This window comes from Notolepis coatsorum (genome assembly GCF_963971535.1).
Source record: "Notolepis coatsorum genome assembly, chromosome: 12".
Taxonomy (NCBI): domain Eukaryota; kingdom Metazoa; phylum Chordata; class Actinopteri; order Aulopiformes; family Paralepididae; genus Notolepis; species Notolepis coatsorum.
The window spans coordinates 6065252-6091184 of NC_140176.1; the positions used below are offsets into that span (position 1 = coordinate 6065252).

General features: G+C 43.1%; 1 protein-coding gene across 1 annotated transcript in view; it reads right to left on the reverse strand.

Annotated features, from left to right (window-relative positions):
• The window catches only part of cUnh18orf63 (chromosome Un C18orf63 homolog), a gene marked incomplete at both ends in the record, with an annotated part of 69520 nt that extends 50786 nt beyond the window's left edge, over nt 1–18734 (reverse strand). The window contains 5 exons of the mRNA XM_084326765.1: nt 514–551; nt 9781–9892; nt 12162–12218; nt 15386–15464; nt 18604–18734. Of these exons, the coding sequence (XP_084182891.1) occupies nt 514–551; nt 9781–9892; nt 12162–12218; nt 15386–15464; nt 18604–18734 (417 nt within the window). The remainder of the gene's footprint in view (nt 1–513; nt 552–9780; nt 9893–12161; nt 12219–15385; nt 15465–18603) is intronic.
• Nucleotides 18735–25933: the final 7199 nt, after the last annotated feature.

Below are 25933 nucleotides of genomic sequence, written 5' to 3' on the forward strand. Positions count from 1 at the left end.
ATTTTATCACACTTTTTACTGTCCGTTCTATTTTTCAATTTTTTTGCCTATTTTTTAACTGAATCAAACCGCACTTTTTTAGTCTGTCTATTCTATTTTTATTATCTGTATTACTGAATGAAACCGTAAACAGAGAGGCCTATTGGGATGCTAGATCCTAATGTGAAACACTGTGATTTACCTCACCTTGCTACCTCTCTATCTTTTTTATGCTCGCTTATGCCTGTATTTTTTTACTGCTGTGAAGCACTTTGAACTGCAATTTCTGTATGAAAAGTGCTATACAAATGAAGTTATTATATTATTATTTAATACTTGGTCCTTAAAATGAATGGAAGTGAATGAGGAGCCTGACACCTGGGAGGAATGGTGGTGTTGACAGTCACTAGCTTACTAGTACATGACTTTACATAGATAGAGGTAAGACTGCTTGACAAGTTCTACTAAAGTGAAAGTAAATTGATAGTGATAGTAAACAGTTCCTTTAACTCGGAAAAACCCCAACCTACCGACAGCATTGAGTTTCCCGCTTTGGCTCAGGAAGTCCTTTCCTAGAAAGAGAGACGGAGAGAAGACCGGTCATTATGTAACAGAGGCTGCCAGTTGGTTATTATTACACAACTTCCATTGAGCCATTCACCACTCAAGGCTCTCATAGCGACACCAGTCATTGGGAAGCGAAACTACAACCTTCTGCTTCTGCAGAAACATCTAAAACACATCATGACTGTCAGGGACTCTTGACTTAAAGCTTCAATCTGTAATCCAAATGTAAATAAACAAAACCTTGGGAGTGGAGAGATTTTGAGGCCTGCAACACTGAATCAGGAGAGAATTGCAGTAGATTAATTAACACAGTTAATTATGTTGTTCCTGAGGTAAAGGACAACTCCCTCCCCAAAGCCAGAAACCAGACCTGAGCCTGTGATGTCATCAACATGTACAATCTGGAGCTGCTCCATAGAGAACCACGGTGAGGTGAGAAGAGAGGTTAAAGGTTAACAGTGAGGCTCATTGTGTTTGATGTTTTGGTTTTCAAAGGCAACACAACCCCTTTAGGCAACGTTTGGATTAAAGACGGGACTGAAGCCGTGAAGGACAGGCTGTGTTTGGCCTCCGTGTCCAAGGAGACAATTATCAGACCTTCAGAGAACACACTGCTGTGATATGAAGATAACACAGAGAACATAATGCTGTGATATGAAGACAACACAGAGAACATAATGCTGTGATATGAAGACATCATAGAGAACATAATGCTGTGATATGAAGACAACACAGAGAACATAATGATGTGATATGAAGACAACACAGAGAACACACTGCTGTGATATGAAGACAACACAGAGAACATAATGCTGTGATATGAAGACATCACAGAGAACACACTGCTGTGATATGAAGACAACACAGAGAACATAATGCTGTGATATGAAGACAACACAGAGAACACACTGCTGTGATATGAAGACAACACAGAGAACATAATGCTGTGATATGAAGACAACACAGAGAACATAATGCTGTGATATGAAGACAACACAGAGAACACACTGCTGTGATATGAAGACAACACAGAGAACATAATGCTGTGATATGAAGACAACACAGAGAACATAATGCTGTGATATGAAGACAACACAGAGAACACACTGCTGTGATATGAAGACAACACAGAGAACATAATGCTGTGATATGAAGACAACACAGAGAACATAATGCTGTGATATGAAGACAACATAGAGAACATAATGCTGTGATATGAAGACATCACAGAGAACATAATGATGTGATATGAAGACAACACAGAGAACACACTGCTGTGATATGAAGACAACACAGAGAACATAATGCTGTGATATGAAGACATCACAGAGAACACACTGCTGTGATATGAAGACATCACAGAGAACATAATGCTGTGATATGAAGACAACACAGAGAACACACTGCTGTGATATGAAGACATCACAGAGAACACACTGCTGTGATATGAAGACATCACAGAGAACATAATGCTGTGATATGAAGACATCACAGAGAACATAATGCTGTGATATGAAGACATCATAGAGAACATAATGCTGTGATATGAAGACAACACAGAGAACATACTGCTGTGATATGAAGACATCACAGAGAACACGCTGCTGTGATATGAAGACATCACAGAGAACACACTGCTGTGATATGAAGACAACACAGAGAACATAATGCTGTGATATGAAGACATCATAGAGAACATAATGCTGTGATATGAAGACATCATAGAGAACACACTGCTGTGATATGAAGACATCATAGAGAACATAATGCTGTGATATGAAGACAACACAGAGAACATAATGCTGTGATATGAAGACATCACAGAGAACACACTGCTGTGATATGAAGACATCACAGAGAACATAATGCTGTGATATGAAGACATCATAGAGAACACGCTGCTGTGATATGAAGACATCACAGAGAACACGCTGCTGTGATATGAAGACAACACAGAGAACATAATGCTGTGATATGAAGACATCATAGAGAACATAATGCTGTGATATGAAGACATCATAGAGAACACGCTGCTGTGATATGAAGACATCACAGAGAACATAATGCTGTGATATGAAGACATCATAGAGAACACGCTGCTGTGATATGAAGACATCACAGAGAACACGCTGCTGTGATATGAAGACAACACAGAGAACACACTGCTGTGATATGAAGACATCATAGAGAACATAATGCTGTGATATGAAGACATCACAGAGAACATAATGCTGTGATATGAAGACATCACAGAGAACACACTGCTGTGATATGAAGACATCACAGAGAACATAATGCTGTGATATGAAGACAACACAGAGAACATAATGCTGTGATATGAAGACAACACAGAGAACATAATGCTGTGATATGAAGACATCACAGAGAACACACTGCTGTGATATGAAGACATCACAGAGAACATAATGCTGTGATATGAAGACAACACAGAGAACATAATGCTGTGATATGAAGACATCACAGAGAACATAATGCTGTGATATGAAGACATCATAGAGAACACACTGCTGTGATATGAAGACATCATAGAGAACATACTGCTGTGATATGAAGACATCATAGAGAACATAATGCTGTGATATGAAGACATCATAGAGAACATAATGCTGTGATATGAAGACATCACAGAGAACACACTGCTGTGATATGAAGACATCACAGAGAACACACTGCTGTGATATGAAGACATCATAGAGAACACACTGCTGTGATATGAAGACAACCGGTAACAAGGAGGTAGTGATGCACGATATATCGGCCGATATGGCAGTTTTTTTACACATCGGGATCGGTCCGATATCAAGATAGGGCCGATATGAACCGATATGAAGAAGAAAAAAAATTAGTTTTGGCCTTAAATAGTTTCAAAATATCAGTCATTTCTGAAAATAAGTTACAAAAGTACAAAAAAATATGCGTTTTGTAAAATAGCTCTTTATTTGATTATCATAAAAAAGTGTTTTCTATACAGAGATATCGACATCGGTAAATATCGGTATCGGCCAGAACAGCAATATTAATATCGGTATCGGCCACAATTTTCACATCGGTGCATCACTACAAGCAGGCCAAACTGCGCTCTAAATGGCTCGTGTGTGCGCGTGAGCCCGTTATAATTGCGCTCCTGTTGGGTTGTTGTGTTGGTCAGAGTCATTAACTATGGCTTCAGTGGATAACCCCGATCACATGCATTTAAGTGATGTTTTAATTACAGATACCCCCCAGTAATAACATTACAATTTAATTAAATACAATGTGTGCGTTCCTCCCGGTCACCAGCAACGACACATTGTATCAGCCAAATGCGTATCGCATGCACATTGACTTGAGTGGAATCCCTTTCTATTCACATAACTGAATTTGTGATGGAGCTTTGACATGTAAATGGTAAATGGCTGCATTTATATAGAGCTTTTATCCAAAGCGCTTTACAATTAGTTCCTCACATTTTACCCATTCATTCACACACCGACAGCAGAGGCCACCATGCAAGGTGCCAACCTGCTCATCAGGAGCAATTAGGGGTTAAGTGTCTTGCTCAAGGACACTTCGACACGCTGCCCGGGAGGAGCGGGAATCGAACCGGGAACCTCCGGATAACCAGACGACCGCTCTACCTACCGAGCCACCGTCTCCCCCACAGGTGGTACAGTCTATGGCACGACCCATCTCCAGTATCACGCTGGAGGACCGTGCCGGTGGCCCAAAGACCCGAGGGTGGAGAGGACTGGAATGTGGGGTGGAATTTGTGCATTTTGTTCCACGCTCCAATTTGGGTCCGAAATTGCGGTACAAATCAAGGAGAATGTGTCTCGGGTAGCGGACTCTACTTAATACGGCTGCAACTAACGATTATTTTGGTAGTCGACTAATCTGTCGATAATTTTTTCGATTAGTCGACTAATCTAACTATTATTTCTGTCACACCCTCCATCTCTGCTTCCTGTGGGCGCGGCTCTTTTTCCGGGCTCTTAGCAGACTTCTTAGCTTAACATAACAGACCGACAGTAAGTTTGGGGGAACTAATGGGATAACTGGGGTTGCAACAAAAGTGCAACTAGGGCTAACACAATGAAATAAAATAATAATAATAATAATAATAATAATAATAATAATAATAATAATAATAATAATAATAATAATAATAATAATAATAATAATAATAATAATAATAATAATAATAATAATAAAATAATAATAATAATAATAATAATAATAATAATAATAATAATAATAATAATAATAATAATAATAATAATAATAATAATAATAATAATAAATAATATATCCTTCTTAGCAGACTTCTTAGCTTAACATCCCAGGGAACTAATGGGATAACTGGGGATGTTGTTTGCTCCTGACAAGAGTCTCAAAGTCTGGGGTGATGGTAGACAAAGCAACTCTGAGGTCATGCTCAATGTCCAATCTGTTCCTCTGCTCTGTCTTCAGCTGGACCAGAGCTGAGAAGCCACTTTCACAAAGATAGGTAGTGCAAAAAAAAATAAAATGATTAAATTCTTTTTAATACAACGCATCGACGCAAAAATTCAGCGTCAACGAGTTTTTATGATCGACATCGTCGATTATGTCGACTAACGGAACGTAGGCCAAATGCGTCCACATTTTTATAGGATTCTATCACATTTTCATAACAATAGCACCCTGCGCCGTTTTCATTGAGGTTTCTTACAAATTAACGATGCTTTATCTTGTCGTTGCAGCCCTACTACTTAATATTATGTTCTCTCTGCCCTAGAAATAGACTGCCCTATTTCTGAAAACAGCTCCCCGCGGAGCGCAGTCAGCGCACCCCGTGAGAATTATTCCAATAGCGCTAGATAAACCATATTGCATTCATTCGGAAAGACCTATTCCAAGTTCAAGTTCCTTTTATTGCCACACGGCCAGGCCGGTGGAATTCATACACGGTGCAGGTGGTAGCTGCGACGATACACCACATAGAAGACACAACGGAACAGTACAGTACAGAAATACACCACCTAAAAAATACACGACAGGACAGTACAGTACGGAAAAAAAATACAAACATCAGGTGCAACGTAACAAAAAACCAGAGAACATAACAAGCATGAACAAGGGTGAAGATTAGGAGGAGTTGAGCAGCTGTGTGGCCTTGGGGAAGAAACTGTGGTTGAACCTCACAGTTGGACTGCCCAGTGACCTGAACCTCCTACCAGAGGGGAGGCGTTGGAAAAAATGCTGAGCTGGGTGCAGACTGAGGATTTTGTTTGCGTGTGTGATGGTGTGATGTTTGTGTAAGGAGTCCAGTGTGGGGAGTTTGCAGTTGATAATTTTGGATGCCCTTTTTATGACCCTATCCAGTCTATGTAGTGTGTTTGGTTTGGGTGTGTTGCCTTCCATACAGTGATGGGATAAAGACAGAGAATGTTTTGGATTATGGCTGTGTAGAATTGGACCATTAAATTCTTCCTGACCTTGTATTTCCTGAGTTGTCTGAGGTGAAATGGTCTCTGATTAGCTGTTTTGAGTAGATGGGTGGTGTGATGGTCCCAGCTCCGTTTATTGTTGATGTGTGTTCCTAGGAATTTGAATGTGTCTGTGGCAGAAATGGGTTGGTTGTTAATGAGCATGGGTGTTTTAGATAGAGGGTATGTTTTTATGTTTCGCCCTTCCACTGAGTGACCACAGGGGGGCGTGACAGTATACCTTCATATTCAATAGACCTCTCAGTCCAACATGGATCCATGACAGTATACCTTCATATTCAATAGACCTCTCAGTCCAACATGGATCCATGACAGTATACCTTCATATTCAATAGACCTCTCAGTCCAACATGGATCCATGACAGTATACCTTCATATTCAGTAGACCTCTCAGTCCAACATGGATCCATGACAGTATACCTTCATATTCAATAGACCTCTCAGTCCAACATGGATCCATGACAGTATACCTTCATATTCAGTAGACCTCTCAGTCCAACATGGATCCATGACAGTATACCTTCATATTCAATAGACCGCTCAGTCCAACATGGATCCATGACAGTATACCTTCATATTCAATAGACCTCTCAGTCCAACATGGATCCATGACAGTATACCTTCATATTCAATAGACCGCTCAGTCCAACATGGATCCATGACAGTATACCTTCATATTCAATAGACCTCTCAGTCCAACATGGATCCATGACAGTATACCTTCATATTCAATAGACCGCTCAGTCCAACATGGATCCATGACAGTATACCTTCATATTCAATAGACCTCTCAGTCCAACATGGATCCATGACAGTATACCTTCATATTCAATAGACCGCTCAGTCCAACATGGATCCATGACAGTATACCTTCATATTCAATAGACCGCTCAGTCCAACATGGATCCATGACAGTATACCTTCATATTCAATAGACCTCTCAGTCCAACATGGATCCATGACAGTATAGCTTCATATTCAATAGACCTCTCAGTCCAACATGGATCCATGACAGTATAGCTTCATATTCAATATAGGCTTGGGCGGTATAATTTTTTTCATACCGTCATACCTTGATGACCTAATACCCCGGTATACGGTATATGACGGTATGACTTTCATTTTCATCAGGGGGGGGGGGGTGCGGCGGTGCGGCGGAGCTAACAATATACTCGTTATTATCACCATACATAACGCTTGCTTATATTGAAACACGTTGAGATTAGGGCCGTTCTTTCAACCTGAAAGTGCACTTTCTTCAACCTCGAAGTAAGCAAATCACAGAAGGTAGCCACTGCCGCCTGCCGGCACCATCCAGGTATCGACGTGAGCTAACGGTAGCTAGTTAGCCGGCAGCCCGGCACCATCGTATCAACGTGAGCCAGTTGCATTAGGATTAAAAAATGTCAACACTCACTCACCCCGTTTTATATTACATTCCCAAAGAAGTGCCTCCGTCTCTCGTAGTCTCGTTGTGCTGGATGAAGTCACTGGCGACTCGTGGCGGCGAGGGTTTTGCTTAAATCCGAACAGACTCCAGTCCTTTAATTGTCCAAATGCGACAAGTGTGTGCAAGTTTAGCTCTTGTTTGACAAAACGTTAGCCATCTGTGGTCAGGGAGCTCATCGTGGGCTGGAGTGACTGTGGTTAACTTTGTCGCTTCATCGTTCAATGGTAATGTATTATTATTATTGCTTTAGCAGTCTGCTCAGAGATAGAGGAAATGCATACAGGTTAGTGTGACGCACCTCTGTGTTCTCCTCACGTGACTCACAATAGCCAATGCTGCCGCCATCTTGCTCAGCTCAGCTCTGTGCGGGAAATACGGACCGCCTCCCCTGCCCTCTGCTGGCCGTGCTGTGAGTGTGTGCACTACAACCAATGCAGTCCCCGTCGAAACTCTGTTACAGTGTAAATAGAAACTGAACCCCAACTGTGATTTTGACGGTATTGAAAAATCAATACCGTCGGTATCTCTAAATACCCCGGTATACCGTAATACCGTCATACCGCCCAAGCCTAATTCAATAGACCTCTCAGTCCAACATGGATCCATGACAGTATACCTTCATATTCAATAGACCTCTCAGTCCAACATGGATCCATGACAGTATACCTTCATATTCAATAGACCTCTCAGTCCAACATGGATCCATGACAGTATACCTTCATATTCAGTAGACCTCTCAGTCCAACATGGATCCATGACAGTATACCTTCATATTCAATAGACCTCTCAGTCCAACATGGATCCATGACAGTATACCTTCATATTCAATAGACCTCTCAGTCCAACATGGATCCATGACAGTATACCTTCATATTCAATAGACCTCTCAGTCCAACATGGATCCATGACAGTATAGCTTCATATTCTGACACCAATCAGCTCAAAAATGAAAGCAAGGTGCCTTTTTTCTGTTTAGATCTAATAGAGAAAGATTACCCCTGTGAAGGTCAAGTAAGCGTATATACTGTATGTGTGTGCGCACACACACGCGCACACGCACACACACACACACACACACACACACACACACACACACACACACACACACACACACACACACACACACACACACACACACACACACACGCCAGTTGAGTTATTTCCATATCAAAGTGAGGCCAAGGCGAAGGCCAGGCAGAATGACGCAATACATCTGCACAGTCACTCTGACGAGGCAAACGCCCCTCAACACACACACGCACACACACACACACACACACACACACACGCACACACGCACACACGCACACACACAGAGTGTGGGTTTTACAGCTGACCAGCCACTCCAGAGAAAACCTCTTTCCTCAACGTTAACCTTCTGTCGTGTGGATGTGAAAGGGTTAACCCTTTGTCATGTGGCAGTGAAAGGGTTAACCTTCTGTAGTCGCAGTGAAAGGGTTAACCCTTTGGTAGAGTGGTAATGAAAGGGTTAACCTTCTGTCGTGTGGTAGTGAAAAGGTTAAACCTTTGTTGTGTGGTAGTGAAAGGTTAACCTTCTGTCGTGTGGATGTGAAAGGGTTAAACCTTTGTCGTGTGGTAGTGAAAGGGTTAACATTCTGTATTGTCGCAGTGAAAGGGTTAACCCTTTGGTAGTGTGGCAGTGAAAGGGTTAACCTGTATTGTCAAGGGTTGACCCTTTCACTGTGACAATACAGAATCATGTTAACCTTTTCATTGCCACACTACCAAAGAGTTAACCCTTTCACTGTGACAATACAGAATGCTAACCCTTTCACTGCCACACTACCAAAGGGTTAACCCTTTCACTGCGACAATACAGAAGGTTAACCCTTGAAAGGGTTAACAGTGAGAAACACCACCAGACCCAGAACAACATGTAACTGAGCCAACAGACACACGTTCAGATCCTCTACAATAAAACACAGCACCTGTACTCTCAGTAATATTGATAATAAAACAGCACCTGTACTGTAGCAGAGTAATATTGAAATGGAATTATTTTAGTCAGAGATCTCATAGTATTCATGGTATTGGCACATTCCTACAGTAACGCACGCACACACACACACACACACACACACACACACACACACACACACACACACACACACACACACACACACACACACACACACACACACACACACACACACACACACACACACACACACACACACACACACACACACACACACACACACACACACACACACACACACACACACACACACACACACACACACACACACACACACACACACACACACGGCCTACCACTGATGAGGTAGTGTCCAGCTTTGTTCCATGTTGGAGACAGTCTGTAGGTCAGGGTGTAGGACACACAGACCTGGAGGATCCCTGGTAACACACGCTGGGGGGAGGAACTCTAGAGAGGGGGGGGAGAGAGAGGGGGGGAGAGAGAGAGAGAGAGAGAGAGAGAGAGAGAGAGAGAGAGAGAGAGAGAGAGAGAGAGAGAGAGAGAGAGAGAGAGAGAGAGAGAGAGAGAGAGAGAGAGAGAGAGAGAGAGAGAGAGAGAGAGAGGGGGGGGGGGTTGATTGACTTTAATTAACAGATCGCAGAATGGGTACAATACAGTACAGCTCAATACAAACAACTGCTAAGAGGATGAAGACCAGAGAAAGACTTTCGTCTTGTTTACATCAGGGTCCTCCAATTCATCAGGACATTTATAACATACAAGACACACAAATATATACGGTACTGTGTAAGAAAGAGAGAACATCGTAAAAAAATTTAAATTCGAAGGGGAAGAAACTGTACAGGGAGGGGGTAGGGTGGGGTGGGGGAGTAGGGGGGATTTTTTACATTTACAGGGGCCAGTTTCTAATTGCAGCCTCCCGTAGGTGCTCTTTGAGAGCGGTTTTGAAGGAGAGTAGGGATTCACATTATTTTACAGCTGTGGGTAGGGCGTTCCACATTATTGTGGCATAATTGCGAAACGCGTTTAGTCCCTTGTTTGAGCCGAATCTGAGTTGAACATGATTTGTGGAGCTCCCTCTGGTGTTGTGGTCGTGGTATTCACTGACCTTTGGGACGTATTTTGACATGTACATGGGTACCTTTGTGGTGTAGTGTATCTTGTAGACCAGGCCCATTGCAAGTTGCTGTACTCTGTCGTCTACTCTAAGCCATCCTAGGTTGTCAAAGTGGGCAGGGGTGAGGTGGGTTTTAGGAGTAAGGTCAAGCAGTAGTCTAACCAGTTTGTTTTGAGATGTTTGTAATTTTGTTTTTAGGGCCTTTGAGGTGCTTTGGTACCATGAGGTGCAAGCATAGTCGTAGTAACCTTGCTCCTGTTAGAGTCTTCAAGGTATTCTTATTTACCAGAGAGGAGATCCTGTACAAAAATCTTGTTTGTTGGTTGACTTTTTTTATTACATTGGTTGCCATTTTGTCACAGGAAAGATTTGCCTCTAGCATGGAACCCAGGTATGTAATTTCATCTTTCCTTGTGACAATATTGTCACCCACCACTGTAACAGAGAAGCCGTTGGCCTTGCTGAGTTTGTTATTTGATCCAAAGAGAATGGACTCTGTTTTACCCAGGTGTAATAATGATAGTTTGTTATCAGCGAGCCAGGTGCAGATTCTACCGAGTTCAGAGCTGAGGGTTTTTTCAACCTGTAACTTGTTCTTGTCAGAGACCAGCAGGGCTGAGTCGTCTGCGAACAGGAACAAGTTGCAGTCACAAGCTGATGACATGTCATTTGCATGAATTAGGAACAGTAAAGGTCCTAATATGTTTCCTTGTGGAACACCACAGCTCACTGTGAGGGGGGGGGGGATAGAGTACCGTTTACCTCCACCATCTGTTCTCTCCCCTCCGCGTCTATGCTTTCCACAACAAATTTGTGTTTCCGCGTTCGAGTTTTGCGCTCTGATTGGCCACGCGCGTTTCTGGTCATGTGACATGTGCGCCAATCGTGGGACGGCAAGTTCTGCGCCTATTCCCGGGTCTAACAGCCTGCAAACTACCTAACGCCTAGTTTATCACTGGTTAAGCTTAGGCGACTCTTTCGCAGTTGGTTAAGGTTAGAGTTTGGAATCAGGGCAGGCGTTCTATCGCCCTGCTCTAAGACAAACTCTAACCTTAACCAACTTCGAAAGAGCGCCTAAGCTTAACCATCGAAAAACTTGCGGTCCCACGATTTGCGCACATGTCACATGACCAGAAACGCGCGTGGCCAATCAGAGACGCGGAAACACGAATTTGTTGTGGAAAGTATTCAGGCCTCCCCTCCAGGTAAGATTGCATCCAGCTCACTGATAGACTATCAAAACCAATTGCTTTTAGCTTGTCAATCAGAATGGAGTGATTGACAGTGTCGAAGGCCTTTTGTAGGTCCAGCATGACCATGCCGCAGTATTTGCCCACGTCCACCTCGTAGAGAGATAGGGGTAGAGAGAGAGAGGGAGAAAGAGATAGAGACAGAGAGGGGGGGGAGATAGAGGGGGGGAGAGAGAGGGGGAGAGAGAAAGAGATAGAGACAGAGAGAGGGGGGGAGATAGAGGGAGAAATAGCGAGAGGGACATTTATCCATCATCCATGTATCTATCTATCCATCCACCCATCCATCCATTTACCTATTCATGTATCTACCTACCTATGCATCCATCCATCCATCCATCCATCTCACCTGCAGGTTGTGTCTCTGGGTATAGGCCTGGATGATCCCTTTCTTGAAGAAGAGGATCTGAAAGATAACAGCTTTTAGTGGGGTAGTAACAATTTAAAGAATGAGGTCATTAAGGCAATGTGATTGATTGATTGATTGATTGATTGAAAGGTTTATTAACAGATTGCAGAATGGGTACAGTACAGTACAGCTCAATACACACAATTGTTAAGGGGATGCAGACCAGAGAAAGACTTTCGTCTTGTTTACATCAGGGTCCCCCATTTTCAATTCATCATAACATATATGACATACATGACATACAGATAGACAGTACTGCTACATCTATACATTTATGACATATCAGATTTGCAAATACAGTACTGTTTGTGATACAAAAAGTGTCCAGAAAAAGAGTGTATATACATTTGACGTAGAAACTGTACTAAATGAACTGATACTTGAATAATACATTCCTCTTGTCATAACTGGCAACACAGTGGGAGGAGGTGAGATTTGTGTGATGGTTGTAGTTTTGTTCCTTTGTGTTTTATTGTATAGTGTGTAGTAGGGCTGACCCCTATTAATCGATTAGTCGACTAATCGGTCGAAAGGGGTCGTAGTCGACTGGCCAACCTCTTAGTCGAATATAATTTAAAAAAAATAAAAAAAATATATATATTTTTAAAAAAATTTATCATTCTTTCCAAAAGAAAAGAGGCCTAGAAGCGTGGCTAACGCTAATGGCACGCATACCAGAGGCTAACTGCCTATGAAAACAGGCACAGAGGCACTGAAAGAGGATTTCACCCGTCTAATGAACACACTATACTAGATAAATATCAAGATGTATCCATCAGTGGACCAATTGCATGCTTTTGCAGAGGACAAGAAGCCTTCAGTCGACTCCTTCAGACATTAAGCACCCCCCACAACCCAAATGGAATGATAAATTAAAAAAAAAATATATATATATATATATATATATATTATATTTTTTTTTTTTTTTTTTTTTTTTTTTTACCAATAGTCGACTAACAGCAAATTTTGGCCAATCCTAGTCGACCATCCAAATCCTTAGTCGGGGACAGCCCTAGTGTGTAGTGTGTGTGTTTCTTTTCCCCTGCTTCCCCCTCCCTCCTCTGTTAGCTCCTCCCCTACAGCATGACAGGGGGCGTGGCACACCGGCTTCCCCCTCCCTTCTCTGTTAGCTCCTCCCCTACAGCATGACAGGGGCGTGGCCAGGAGCGGACTGGCAACAAAAAGCAGCCAGGGAATTTGCGCTCAAGCGCCCCCCATTTGTCCAGGATTATGTATCATGCTAATCAATCAATCAATCAATCATCAACTAAAAAACACAGTCCGCTAATTTACCTTTGTGTCAAGTTAATATGCAAAACAATGGGTCTCATTTTCAAATGTTTTTCTTTCATATTATTTGTGCGTAGTGCGTACAGAACATATCTACTGTATGTTGCTCGAACCTTTCCCTGTCTTTCTCTGCCTCTGGTTCACGTGTTTGTTTAAATTGCATAAAACAGATAAAGCATAAATTCATCATGAATAATCCATCTGAACATACAGGGTTCTCATCAATACATTTTGTTTCATCAGTTTCGGCGAAGATGGAAGAAAAATAAACCGAGCTAAAGCACACAGAAAAGTGTGTGTGTGTGTGTGTGTGTGTGTGTGTGTGTGTGTGTGTGTTTGTGTTTGTGTGACAGGGGGAGTGGGGATAATGGAATGTGTGGAATGATGAGGAAACTATTTTGGTTACATGAATCATGCCATCACCTGAGAAATGTTGTCACGCTACACATGAACTCAAGCCTGCACCACACACTACACACACACACACACACACACACACACACACACCACACACACACACACACACACACACACACAACACACACACTACACACACACACACACACCACACACACACACACACACACACACACACACACACACACACTACAGTGTAGGTTAGTATATTAGGACAAGTGAATGACAGTAAGGTTAGTTAGGGTTAGATTTTTTTTATTTTCTTTTATTCATTTCAGATAATGGTTGAAGAAGTGCGTCTTTAGTCGAAGGTGAAAGGTTGGTCGGGTTTCCGCTCCTAACTGTGGTGGTGAGTTCTTTCCACCATTGTGTGGGGAAAGAATCTTTGATGACCCTCCCGGAGCTCGGACAGCAGTGGGTCTGAGGCCATGCAAAATAAATGGTTTGGCTCCGGTTGCCGACCGACCCTGCCGATTTAGGTGCGACCCAAATTTATTTTATGAGTTTAAAAAAAATATATATATATATATATATTATAATTTTTTTTTTTACAATAAAGTTTAGTTAAATCTTAGTCAAAAGTGCAGTCCATGTCAATAATGAGAATATATAAAAAGCAAGTATTTCACAATATTTGCACAGCCCTCTGACGTCAGGATATTTAGTGAGTAGTATTTAGGGGTGGCATTTTTAATACTACTACCTTTGTACATTGTACTTTTGTAGTACAGTGTCTTTGTATTTTAACCTTTAGTATTATGGATATTAAACATGCTGGCAGAGTACATGCATCCATGTTGTCGTGAACATTTTTATTAAATAAAGAAATTCCCTATCCATAGTCGCTGTGGGAAAAAATTAAATAAAATAAATTCCCTACCTACCCATGGCCTTAACTGACAACCAACAGGAACCAAACAATTTATTTTGTTAGGCCCAGTGGCTCTGAGGCGGCCAGAAGACATAGAGTGGAGGGGTCTTGAGGGTGTGTAGTTGACCGGAGGTAGACGGGATGCGTTATGACAGAAATATATCAAAGGAGGCTTATTAAATTCATTAATATCGCTGTGGATGATAATGCATTTTACTTAGCTATTACACAGCTAAAGTGGGGGTGTTCTTGAACAGGGGCGTCTGAGGATGAACGGCGTGCGACAGGGTGCTTTGTGAACTTGCATCTAGGCTTACCGTTCGTCTGGGTACCTCTAATATAAAAGACGAATGTCAACTCTCACTATATTTATTACACTCGAGTGTCTCATAGCCAGACCTCTCTCTCTATGCCCACGCTAGTTAGTGCTTGTGCAGCACAGGAGATATTATAACCTGTGAGTGTAACGCTAACATTGTTGTGACATTAATGCTAAACACGCTGAAAACGGTGCGAGGAGGGTTGAAGTGGATGCTTCGTGGAGCCCTGCGTTCGTTATTCTGTCTGAAAGAGCAGCGAGACTTACGGCCATGACCACCGTGACGTCAGTCAAGGAGTCCAGAGCAGGAGACGCCAGGAGGTCAGAATACAAGGACACCAGCTCTCTGGAGGAAGAGACACACAGGAGGTGAGAATACAGTAATACTACATGTACAGTACACACAGGAGGTGAGAATACAGTGATACTACATGTACAGTACACACAGGAGGTGAGAATACAGTGATACTACATGTACAGTACACACAGGGGGTCAGAATACAGTAACAGTTACATCCATAGCCAAGGCCTCTGATATCAGGACCATTAACCTACAGCCATATACCTCTGATATCAGGACCATTAACCTACAGCCATAGACCTCTGATATTAGGACCATTAGCCTACAGCCATATACCTCTGATATCAGGACCATTAACCTACAGCCATATACCTCTGATATCAGGACCATTAACCTACAGCCATAGACCTCTGATATCAGGACCATTAACCTACAGCCATATACCTCTGATATCAGGACCATTAACCTACAGCCATAGACCTCTGATATCAGGACCATTAACCTACAGCCATAGACCTCTGATATCAGGACCATTAACCTACAGCCATATACCTCTGATATCAGGACCATTAACCTACAGCCATATACCTCTGATATCAGGACCATTAACCTACAGCCAAGGCCCACATACCATGTATAAAAAATGGCTAGAGGAACTATACAGGGTAACATACAGTTTTGGAAAATATTATTAAGGTATTATTAAAAAATGTATTGTTAACCAAGTTCATTTTTTCAATATAAGTCTAGTAATGTATGAATTAGTCAATATAATATAGTATGTTCTGATGAGTAAATAGGGGTGGGATTAAATAAGTGTATGCTTCTTCCCACTCCTTTTCAAATATGTAAATGACGACAACAACTAAATGTATATACAGTGCATTTATTATTTGAACGGCTTAAGGCTATATCTGGACTTGATGTTTGTTTGTTATGTTGCATATTTGAAATAAACTTCAATCAATCAATAAAGAAAAACACAAACATACACACACACACTCTAGAGTTTGGGTTTTACTGCACATCGCTGCTGTCGGGACAAAACCTCATAACTCCATTTTTTGAATTTTTTTTTTTATTATATAAATCAACTCCGTAGATCATCCTCCATATGTGTGTGTGGGTTTTACAAAGTTTAAACAATGGGAAAGCATTAAACCGATCATCTGTCTAAACCTCCTAACTCTATTCACCCTCAAATCTGTGTTCGTTTTTTTCATCTGCTGAAAAGTTGGGTTTTTGGAGTTATGAGGTTTTGTCCCGACAGCAGCGACATGCAACCTGTAGCATAGCGAATCAGTGCCTTGCTCATGTTTACTTTTAAAAAGGGGAATGCCACCCATTTTAAGAAATCACAAATGGAGCCATAAAATGTGTAGGTTTATATTCTAATATTATTAACAGGTCTGAACCAGAATGTAAACATTTTATGGCCTCATAACGTCAGAGCTACACTTGTGGGTGGCATGGTTCTAGCTTCAGGAGAGAGTGAAGCTGACTGACCAGTCCTGGGCCACAGGAAGCACACCTCCCTGAGCTGTAGTCACTCACCTGCAGGTCTGTATCCTGGTCTCACCTGCAGGTCTGTATCCTAGTCTCACCTGCAGGTCTGTATCCTGGTCTCACCTGCAGGTCTGTATCCTGGTCTCACCTGCAGGTCTGTATCCTAGTCTCACCTGCAGGTCTGTATCCTGGTCTCACCTGCAGGTCTGTATCCTGGTCTCACCTGCAGGTCTGTATCCTGGTCTCAGACTCACCTGCAGGTCTGTATCCTAGTCTCACCTGCAGGTCTGTATCCTGGTCTCACCTGCAGGTCTGTATCCTAGTCTCACCTGCAGGTCTGTATCCTGGTCTCACCTGCAGGTCTGTATCCTAGTCTCACCTGCAGGTCTGTATCCTGGTCTCAGTCTCACCTGCAGGTCTGTGTCCTAGTCTCACCTGCAGGTCTGTATCCTGGTCTCACCTGCAGGTCTGTATCCTGGTCTCTGTCTCACCTGCAGGTCTGTATCCTGGTCTCAGACTCACCTGCAGGTCTGTATCCTGGTCTCTGTCTCACCTGCAGGTCTGTATCCTGGTCTCTGTCTCACCTGCAGGTCTGTATCCTGGTCTCTGTCTCACCTGCAGGTCTGTATCCTGGTCTCTGACTCACCTGCAGGTCTGTATCCTGGTCTCAGACTCACCTGCAGGTCTGTATCCTGGTCTCAGACTCACCTGCAGGTCTGTATCCTGGTCTCAGACTCACCTGCAGGTCTGTATCCTGGTCTCTGTCTCACCTGCAGGTCTGTATCCTGGTCTCTGTCTCACCTGCCGGTCTGTATCCTGGTCTCAGACTCACCTGCAGGTCTGTATCCTGGTCTCACCTGCAGGTCTGTATCCTAGTCTCACCTGCAGGTCTGTATCCTGGTCTCACCTGCAGGTCTGTATCCTGGTCTCACCTGCAGGTCTGTATCCTGGTCTCACCTGCAGGTCTGTATCCTAGTCTCACCTGCAGGTCTGTATCCTGGTCTCACCTGCAGGTCTGTATCCTAGTCTCACCTGCAGGTCTGTGTCCTAGTCTCACCTGCAGGTCTGTAACCTGGTCTCACCTGCAGGTCTGTATCCTGGTCTCTGTCTCACCTGCAGGTCTGTATCCTGGTCTCTGTCTCACCTGCAGGTCTGTATCCTGGTCTCTGTCTCACCTGCAGGTCTGTATCCTGGTCTCACCTGCAGGTCTGTATCCTGGTCTCAGACTCACCTGCAGGTCTGTATCCTAGTCTCACCTGCAGGTCTGTATCCTGGTCTCTGTCTCACCTGCTGGTCTGTATCCTGGTCTCTGACTCACCTGCAGGTCTGTATCCTAGTCTCACCTGTAGGTCTGTATCCTGGTCTCTGACTCACCTGCAGGTCTGTATCCTGGTCTCTGACTCACCTGCAGGTCTGTATCCTGGTCTCACCTGCAGGTCTGTATCCTGGTCTCTGTCTCACCTGCAGGTCTGTATCCTGGTCTCTGACTCACCTGCAGGTCTGTATCCTGGTCTCTGACTCACCTGCAGGTCTGTATCCTGGTCTCTGTCTCACCTGCAGGTCTGTATCCTGGTCTCTGTCTCACCTGCAGGTCTGTATCCTGGTCTCTGACTCACCTGCAGGTCTGTATCCTGGTCTCTGTCTCACCTGCAGGTCTGTATCCTGGTCTCTGACTCACCTGCAGGTCTGTATCTGCCGGCTCCGAGCCTCTGGCTCTCCGTGCCGCAGGGACAAAGTCACGCAGCACAACTTCCTCAGGTCTGGAAGACTGAGGAAGAACAGAGACTGCTCCACTCCACCTCCACTCATCCTAGATAAGTAAACAGAGAGACAGAAAGACAGATAGTGATTACTACGGGAGACTGCAATTCGAAACTGGCCCCTACAAATGTCATAACCCAGTTGTACAGTAAATGACCAAGTATGGCTTTGTCAGTATTCCAATGTACAGTGTCGTCGTCCCCTACCCAACCCCCCCCCCCTCCAATGTACAGCCCCACCCACCCAACCCTATACCCAACCTCCTCCAATGTACAGTTTCTACGTCAAATGTATATACACTCTTTTTCTGGACACTTTTTGTATCACAAACAGTACTGTATTTGCAAATCTGGTATGTCATAAATATATAGATGTAGCAGTACTGTCTATCTGTATGTCATGTGTGTCATATGATGAATTGAAAATGGGGGATCCTGATGTAAACAAGACGAAAGTCTTTCTCTGGTCTGCATCCCCTTAACAATTGTGTGTATTGAGCTGTACTGTACTGTACCCATTCTGTTAATAAACTTTTCAATCAATCAATCAATTAGATTAGATATCAATAGACACAGACACATACAGTAGATAGAAATGCAAACATAAATTGCAGTAAAGTGTTAGCTACCATTTATTCTAACAGCTAGCTAAGCTTAAATTAATAGCTATTTAGCTGAAAGACTTTTTCGTTTTTTGTAGCCAGGGTGAATAGGCTATACTAGTTGAACATTTACAACCACTTGCATAAGTTCAGCCACTGCCACTAGGTAAACAATACTTCATATAGAAATACTCAGCGTCGCCTCATCGTGTAATTATGATACTATTATTATTATCCCTGAACATAACTGACCAACTCACCTCTCTGGACCAAAGCTGATGCTAAGTTACAGTTGTGTTACCTTTGCTAGCTAAATTGATAATCTAATGTTAGCTAAATCAGTTACACATGTTGCTGCACATTAATACCTGCTTAACTGGCCGCCAACAGTGATATAAAGGGAGGAGTCCTCTCTTCTTGTGAAGTATTATTAATACTTACTTGAAACTTGCTCGAAATCTAGTGATGTGATTAATATCTTTTCTCGAAGGAAAGCCCGAGGTCACGTGAGCTCTTCTTCCCGCCAGAGTCACGTGTGTCTGGACGCACGAGACGCGATTCTCGAAGACACTCTGACGTCACGAGACCGCCGCCATCTTGGTATTGGGGAAACAAACGGAGTTCTACTGATCAAATGAATGCGTTGAGCTCCGTTTTTATTACATGTTTTATCACATTCTTGTTCATTTCATAACCTTTTCATATCATTTGTTTTGAAAATATTGAGGCCAACATGGCATTTCACTATTTCGAACGCCGTTCTGGTGATTCTAAAGTGCATGTTTCCCCCCAAGCCATAGACATGCGCCACTTAGACAGAAAGTTAAAAAGACAGGAAGTTGATTGATTGATTGAAAACTTTATTTAACAGATTGCAGAATGGGTACAATACAGTACAGCTCAATACACACAATTGTTAATTAAGGGGATGCAGACCAGAGAAACACTTTCGTATTGTTTACATCAGGGTCCCCCATTTTCATTTCATCATAATTGACTTTTGAAAATAGATAGACAGTACTACTATGGTAATTTCAGTGTTACCACCATTATGGTTCAACTTCGACTTCAAACTTCAAATTACTTTATTTTCCTTTCGGAACTTCATTTGTGCAGTGGTTAAAAGGCAAACATACAAGATTACAAACATCACAAAACAAACTGGTCAGACTACTACTTGACCTTACTCCTAGAACCCACCTCACCCCTGCCCACTTTGACTACCTAGGATGGCTTAGAGTAGACGACAGAGTACAGCAACTTGCAATGGGCCTGCTCTACAAGATACACTACACGACCAAGGTACCCATGTACATGTCAAAATACTTCCTAAAGGTCAGTGAATACCACGACCACAACACCAGAGGGAGCTCCACAAATCATGTGAAACCCAGATTCGGCTCAAACAAGGGACTAAACACGTTTCGCAATTATGCCACATCAATGTGGAATGCCCTACCCAAAGCTGTAAAGGAATGTGAATCCCTACCCACTTTCAAAACCACTCTCAGAGAGCACCTACGAGATACTGCAATTCGAAACTGGCCCCTGTAAATGTCCTAACCCAACCCCCTCCAATGTACAGTAAATGTCCTATTAAACCCAATAATACACAAGACCCTCTTCTTGGAACCAAGTATGGTTTCGTCGATATTCCAATGTACAGTTTTGCTTGTACAGTTGTACAGTCCCCCCCCCCCCCCAACCACCTCCAATGTACAGTCCCCACCCAATAATACCATGGTATAATCCTATTTAATACCATGATATTGTTTTGGAAATACCATGAATTTCTTGAGGACAGTAATGCCAATAATCAGGCCAAAATACAGAAACGGCTGTGCCCTTGAAAAGGTCCAGTAAATGGGCCCCAAATTTACGTATTAACTCATAATCACATATTAAATAAATGTGTATTGCTGGCCTCCATATTGTAGAACAGTGGTCCTCAGGGGTCTGTCAGGGGGGTCTTTAGATGATAGGAAATGATTGAAAACATTCATTACAGAATGCTTCCACCATAAAACATCAAGACAGAATATAAATTATTATTATTATATAATAATTATTGGACTAAATACATAACAGAAATATACCAGTAAATACAAAAACATCTACATTGCGATGAAGGGTGATTTACCACGATTCCCTGTCCCTGCCACTACATGGTTGATCTTTAAACACTGTGTGGAGCTGCCCCCTCGTGTCCCATATATAGGCACGGAGGAAGTTTCACGTTTGTTTATTAATTATCACTATAAAATACACATACTTTACGGTGAAATGCTTGGTTCTGTATGAGCCCCTGAGTGCGCTTCATACAGTACGAAAGTAAGTAAAAAAGTAAGTAAAGAAGAATATACAATATACTAATATACAGTACAAATGATAACAGTGAGGTACAATGCAGAAAATGAGATACAAAACGTTGAGGTAAGGTGCAAATGCAAATGAGGTATGAATGTAGTGCAAATGTCTTTAATAATAGATAAATATAATGTAGTGTTAAAGTGTCTAAAGTGAGTGGTAAGGTGAGTCTTTGTTTAAAGTGAGTGTGTGCATGTGGATGTGTGTGCAGTGAGTGTAGATGATGGGTTGTTACATGGAGTCGTTGAGCATCCTGATGGCCCTGGGGATAGAAGCTCCTTCTGAGTCTCTCTGTACCGGCCATGAGACTCCGGTAGCGCTTGCCTGGGGATAGAAACTCCTTCTGAGTCTCTCTGTACTGGCCACGAGACTCCGGTAGCGCTTTCCTGGGGATAGAAGCTCCTTCCGAGTCTCTCTGTACCGGCCATGAGACTCGGGTAGCGCTTGCCTGGGGATAGAAGCTCCTTCTGAGTCTCTCTGTACCGGCCGTGAGACTCCGGTAGTGCTTGCCTGGGGATAGAAGCTCCTTCTGAGTCTCTCTCTACCGGCCACGAGACTCCGGTAGCGCTTGCCTGGGGATATAAGCTCCTTCTGAGTCTCTCTGTACTGGCCACGAGACTCCGGTAGCGCTTGCCTGGGGATAGAAGCTCCTTCTGAGTCTCTCTGTGCTTGCCATGAGACTCCGGTAGCGCTTGCCTGACCGCAGCAGTGCAAAGAGGCAGTTGTTTGGCTTGTATTCCTCACACCAGAGGAAGTTGGTGTTTGGCTTGAGGTAATACTGTAATAGTGTTACTAACTACTGACAAATAACTATCAGTACATAACCAATGAATATGAATATTAAAAAAAACAATAATAATTGAACACCATTATTAAATAAGTTCATTCCAATTTACTAACTCAATTCAAATCACACATGTACATCTTTATATATAGGCCGTCCTATAGGGAAGCTTCCCCTATACCTCTGTAGCTTACTTTCCTTTGCATGTAGTAGCTGCCTGCCAGACCAAGTCTACTAGACGTCTACTTAAAATATTCCCAGACTGGGGCGACAGTGGCTTGAGAGGTAGAGCGGTCGTCTGGCAATCCGGAGGTTCCCGGTTCGATTCCCGCTCCTCCCGGGCAGCGTGCCGATGTGTCCTTGGGCAAGACACTTAGCCCCTAATTGCGCCCGATGAGCAGGTTGGCACCTTGCATCATGGTCGCCTCCGCCGTCGGTGTGTGAATGTGTGAGTGAATGGGTCAAATGTGAGGAACAAATTGTAAAGCGCTTTGTATAAAAGCGCTATATAAAAAAGCAGCCATTTGCCATAGTCACTGAAACTGGAGACAGCCTTCTCCCACTTTGTACCTCTGACGTGGAAGGTTTGATTTGATTTGATTTGTATTAAGGATCCCCATTAGCTGGTGCCATAGCAACCAGCTAGTCTTCCTTGGGTAAAAAAAAAAACATACAAAAACAATTATTATTGCAAAAATAAAATTGTTAAAAGTCAGTACTCAACACACAATGCATAATGAAACTAACAATTAAGATGGCTGTATGCAAGCACAAGGACTTGCAGGAGCTCACCCCCCTGGAGGCCCTGGTCTCACCCCCCTGGAGGCCCTGGTCTCACCCCTCTGGAGGCCCTGGTCTCACCCCCCTGGAGGCCCTGGATTCACCCCCCTGGAGGCCCTGGTCTCACCCCCCTGGAGGCCCTGGTCTCACCCCCCTGGAGGCCCTGGTCTCACCCCCCTGGAGGCCCTGGTCTCACCCCCCTGGAGGCCCTGGTCTCACCCCCCTGGAGGCCCTGGTCTCACCCCCCTGGAGGCCCTGGTCTCACCCCCCTGGAGGCCCTGGTCTCACCCCCCTGGAGGCCCTGGTCTCACCCACCTGGAGGCCCTGGTCTCACCCCCCTGGAGGCCCTGGTCTCACCCCCCTGGAGGCCCTGGTCTCACCCCCCTGGAGGCCCTGGTCTCACCCACCTGGAGGCCCTGGTCTCACCCCCCTGGAGGCCCTGGTCTCACCCACCTGGAGGCCCTGGTCTCACTTGCAGAGCTCCTTGCAGGAAGAGTGTCGTTGCTTTGTGATTTTGGTCCCTGATGATGAGTGTGCTTCTGTAGCGCTTTCAGCTATTCACATTTGTTGTTGTGTATATTCTACGTCTTGTGTGATGTACTGTATATTTTATTGCTGCTGTTATCTTGAGCAGGTCTCCCTTGCAAAAGACATCTTGTATCTCAATGGGACTTACTGGTTAAATAAAGGTTAAATCAAATACAATGCAAGACAATGTACTGCATATACATTTAGAATGAGTGGATACATCGGGGAGTGGGCAGTTATTTTACAGATCACACACAATGATCATATTTATTGATTGGAGTTTGTATGTGAGGATGTTTTGTCAGGAACAGCGGAATTCTTATATAAAAACTTTAAAAAGTACAAGAAAATAAAATTTGTATCCAACTTTTGAAATGCATTGGTACATACGTAGCTGTACAATCTATCCAGGTACACGATGAAGACATTACACCTGTTTCTAATATACCATCCAGGTACATGATGAATACATTACACCTGTTCCTAATATACCATCCAGGTTCATGATGAATACATTACACCTGTTCCTAATATACCATCCAGGTACATGATGAATACATTACACCTGCTCCTAATATACCATCCAGGTACATGATGAACACATTACACCTGTTCCTAATATACCATCCAGGTACATGATGAATACATTACACCTGCTCCTAATATACCATCCAGGTACATGATGAATACATTACACCTGTTCCCCTAATATACCATCCAGGTACATGATGAATACATTACACCTGCCCCTAATATACTATCCAGGTACATGATGAATACATTACACCTGCCCCTAATATACTATCCAGGTTCATGATGAATACATTACACCTGCCCCTAATATACTATCCAGGTACATGATGAATACATTACACCTGCCCCTAATATACTATCCAGGTACATGATGAATACATTACACCTGCTCCTAATATACTATCCAGGTACATGATGAATACATTACACCTGCTCCTAATATACCATCCAGGTACATGATGAATACATTACACCTAGGGGTCTAAAGGCACAAGTATCCGTAGTACCGTACCGAACCGTTTCAGTGTGTACCGTACCGAACGACTGTGTAGTGTACCGAACGAATACAACGGTATGTTAACCACTGACGACCGCCCACTGGGGGCTGTTTTTTTCACAATCTAATATAATTATTATTATTTTTTTACAAGTCGATTATTAATTTCAATATAGAATATTCGTTGACAGCCCTACAAGTACAATTAGTTACTGCACACTACATCACCCCTGAGTGGAACATGGAAAGCCAAACTTCCCCCACTGTACCGAAAACCCGTACCGAACCTTGGACTTCAAAACCGAGGTACGTATCGTACCGTGGTATTTGTGTACCGCTACACCCCTAGTCACAAGTGTTCCTAATATACCAGGTACATGATGAATACATTATACCTGTTCCTAATATACCCTCCAGGTACATGACTTGCTCAAGGACACTTCAACACACTGCTGGGAGGAGCCAGAATCTAACCGGGAACCTGCAAGGCACTGTCGCCCTCTCATAATGTCTGCTAATCATGTCACAAATTATTGCAACAAAGGCGGCCTCCTCCTTAGTCAATTAATCAGAGTTTATCGAGTCGATCAAGACTTGTTCGTCGATTAGTGGTTTTCGAAAAAAAATTAAAAATGTCCATGCTGAATAAGCCCCTGAGCTGGGGGACGGCCCTCAGAAGGCCTGGACTCAAATTAGTACAGTGGTTCTCAAACTACGGGTCGCGACCCAAATTGGGGTCGTGGGTAGGTGACAGGCGCATTGGCAAGTAAAAAAAAAAGAAAAACATTAGAAAAGGATTTTTTTTTTTTTTATGTTCTGGCAACATATTTTGGCTAAATACGCCTCGTTCTATAAATGTGTATTGATAACATAGTGCTGTAATTAAATTTTCTAATAAATATGCACGATCAAGTTCAACAACGTGTGCTTTTATTTTGATATTCCTTAATTCCATGTTGAAATTACGCGATACATTAACACTTTGGTTACCACTTGTTAACGTGGTAAAACCCTGTTGAATGCCGCCACCCACTTCAATGATAGCGTTGTGAACGCATAATCTCTGTCTTAAATTATGGCTATGTGTCTAATCTGGCCGTCGTTTATCAATGACTTGTTTGCAGTCAACATTGTCGAGACGGATTTTTTTTTTTTTT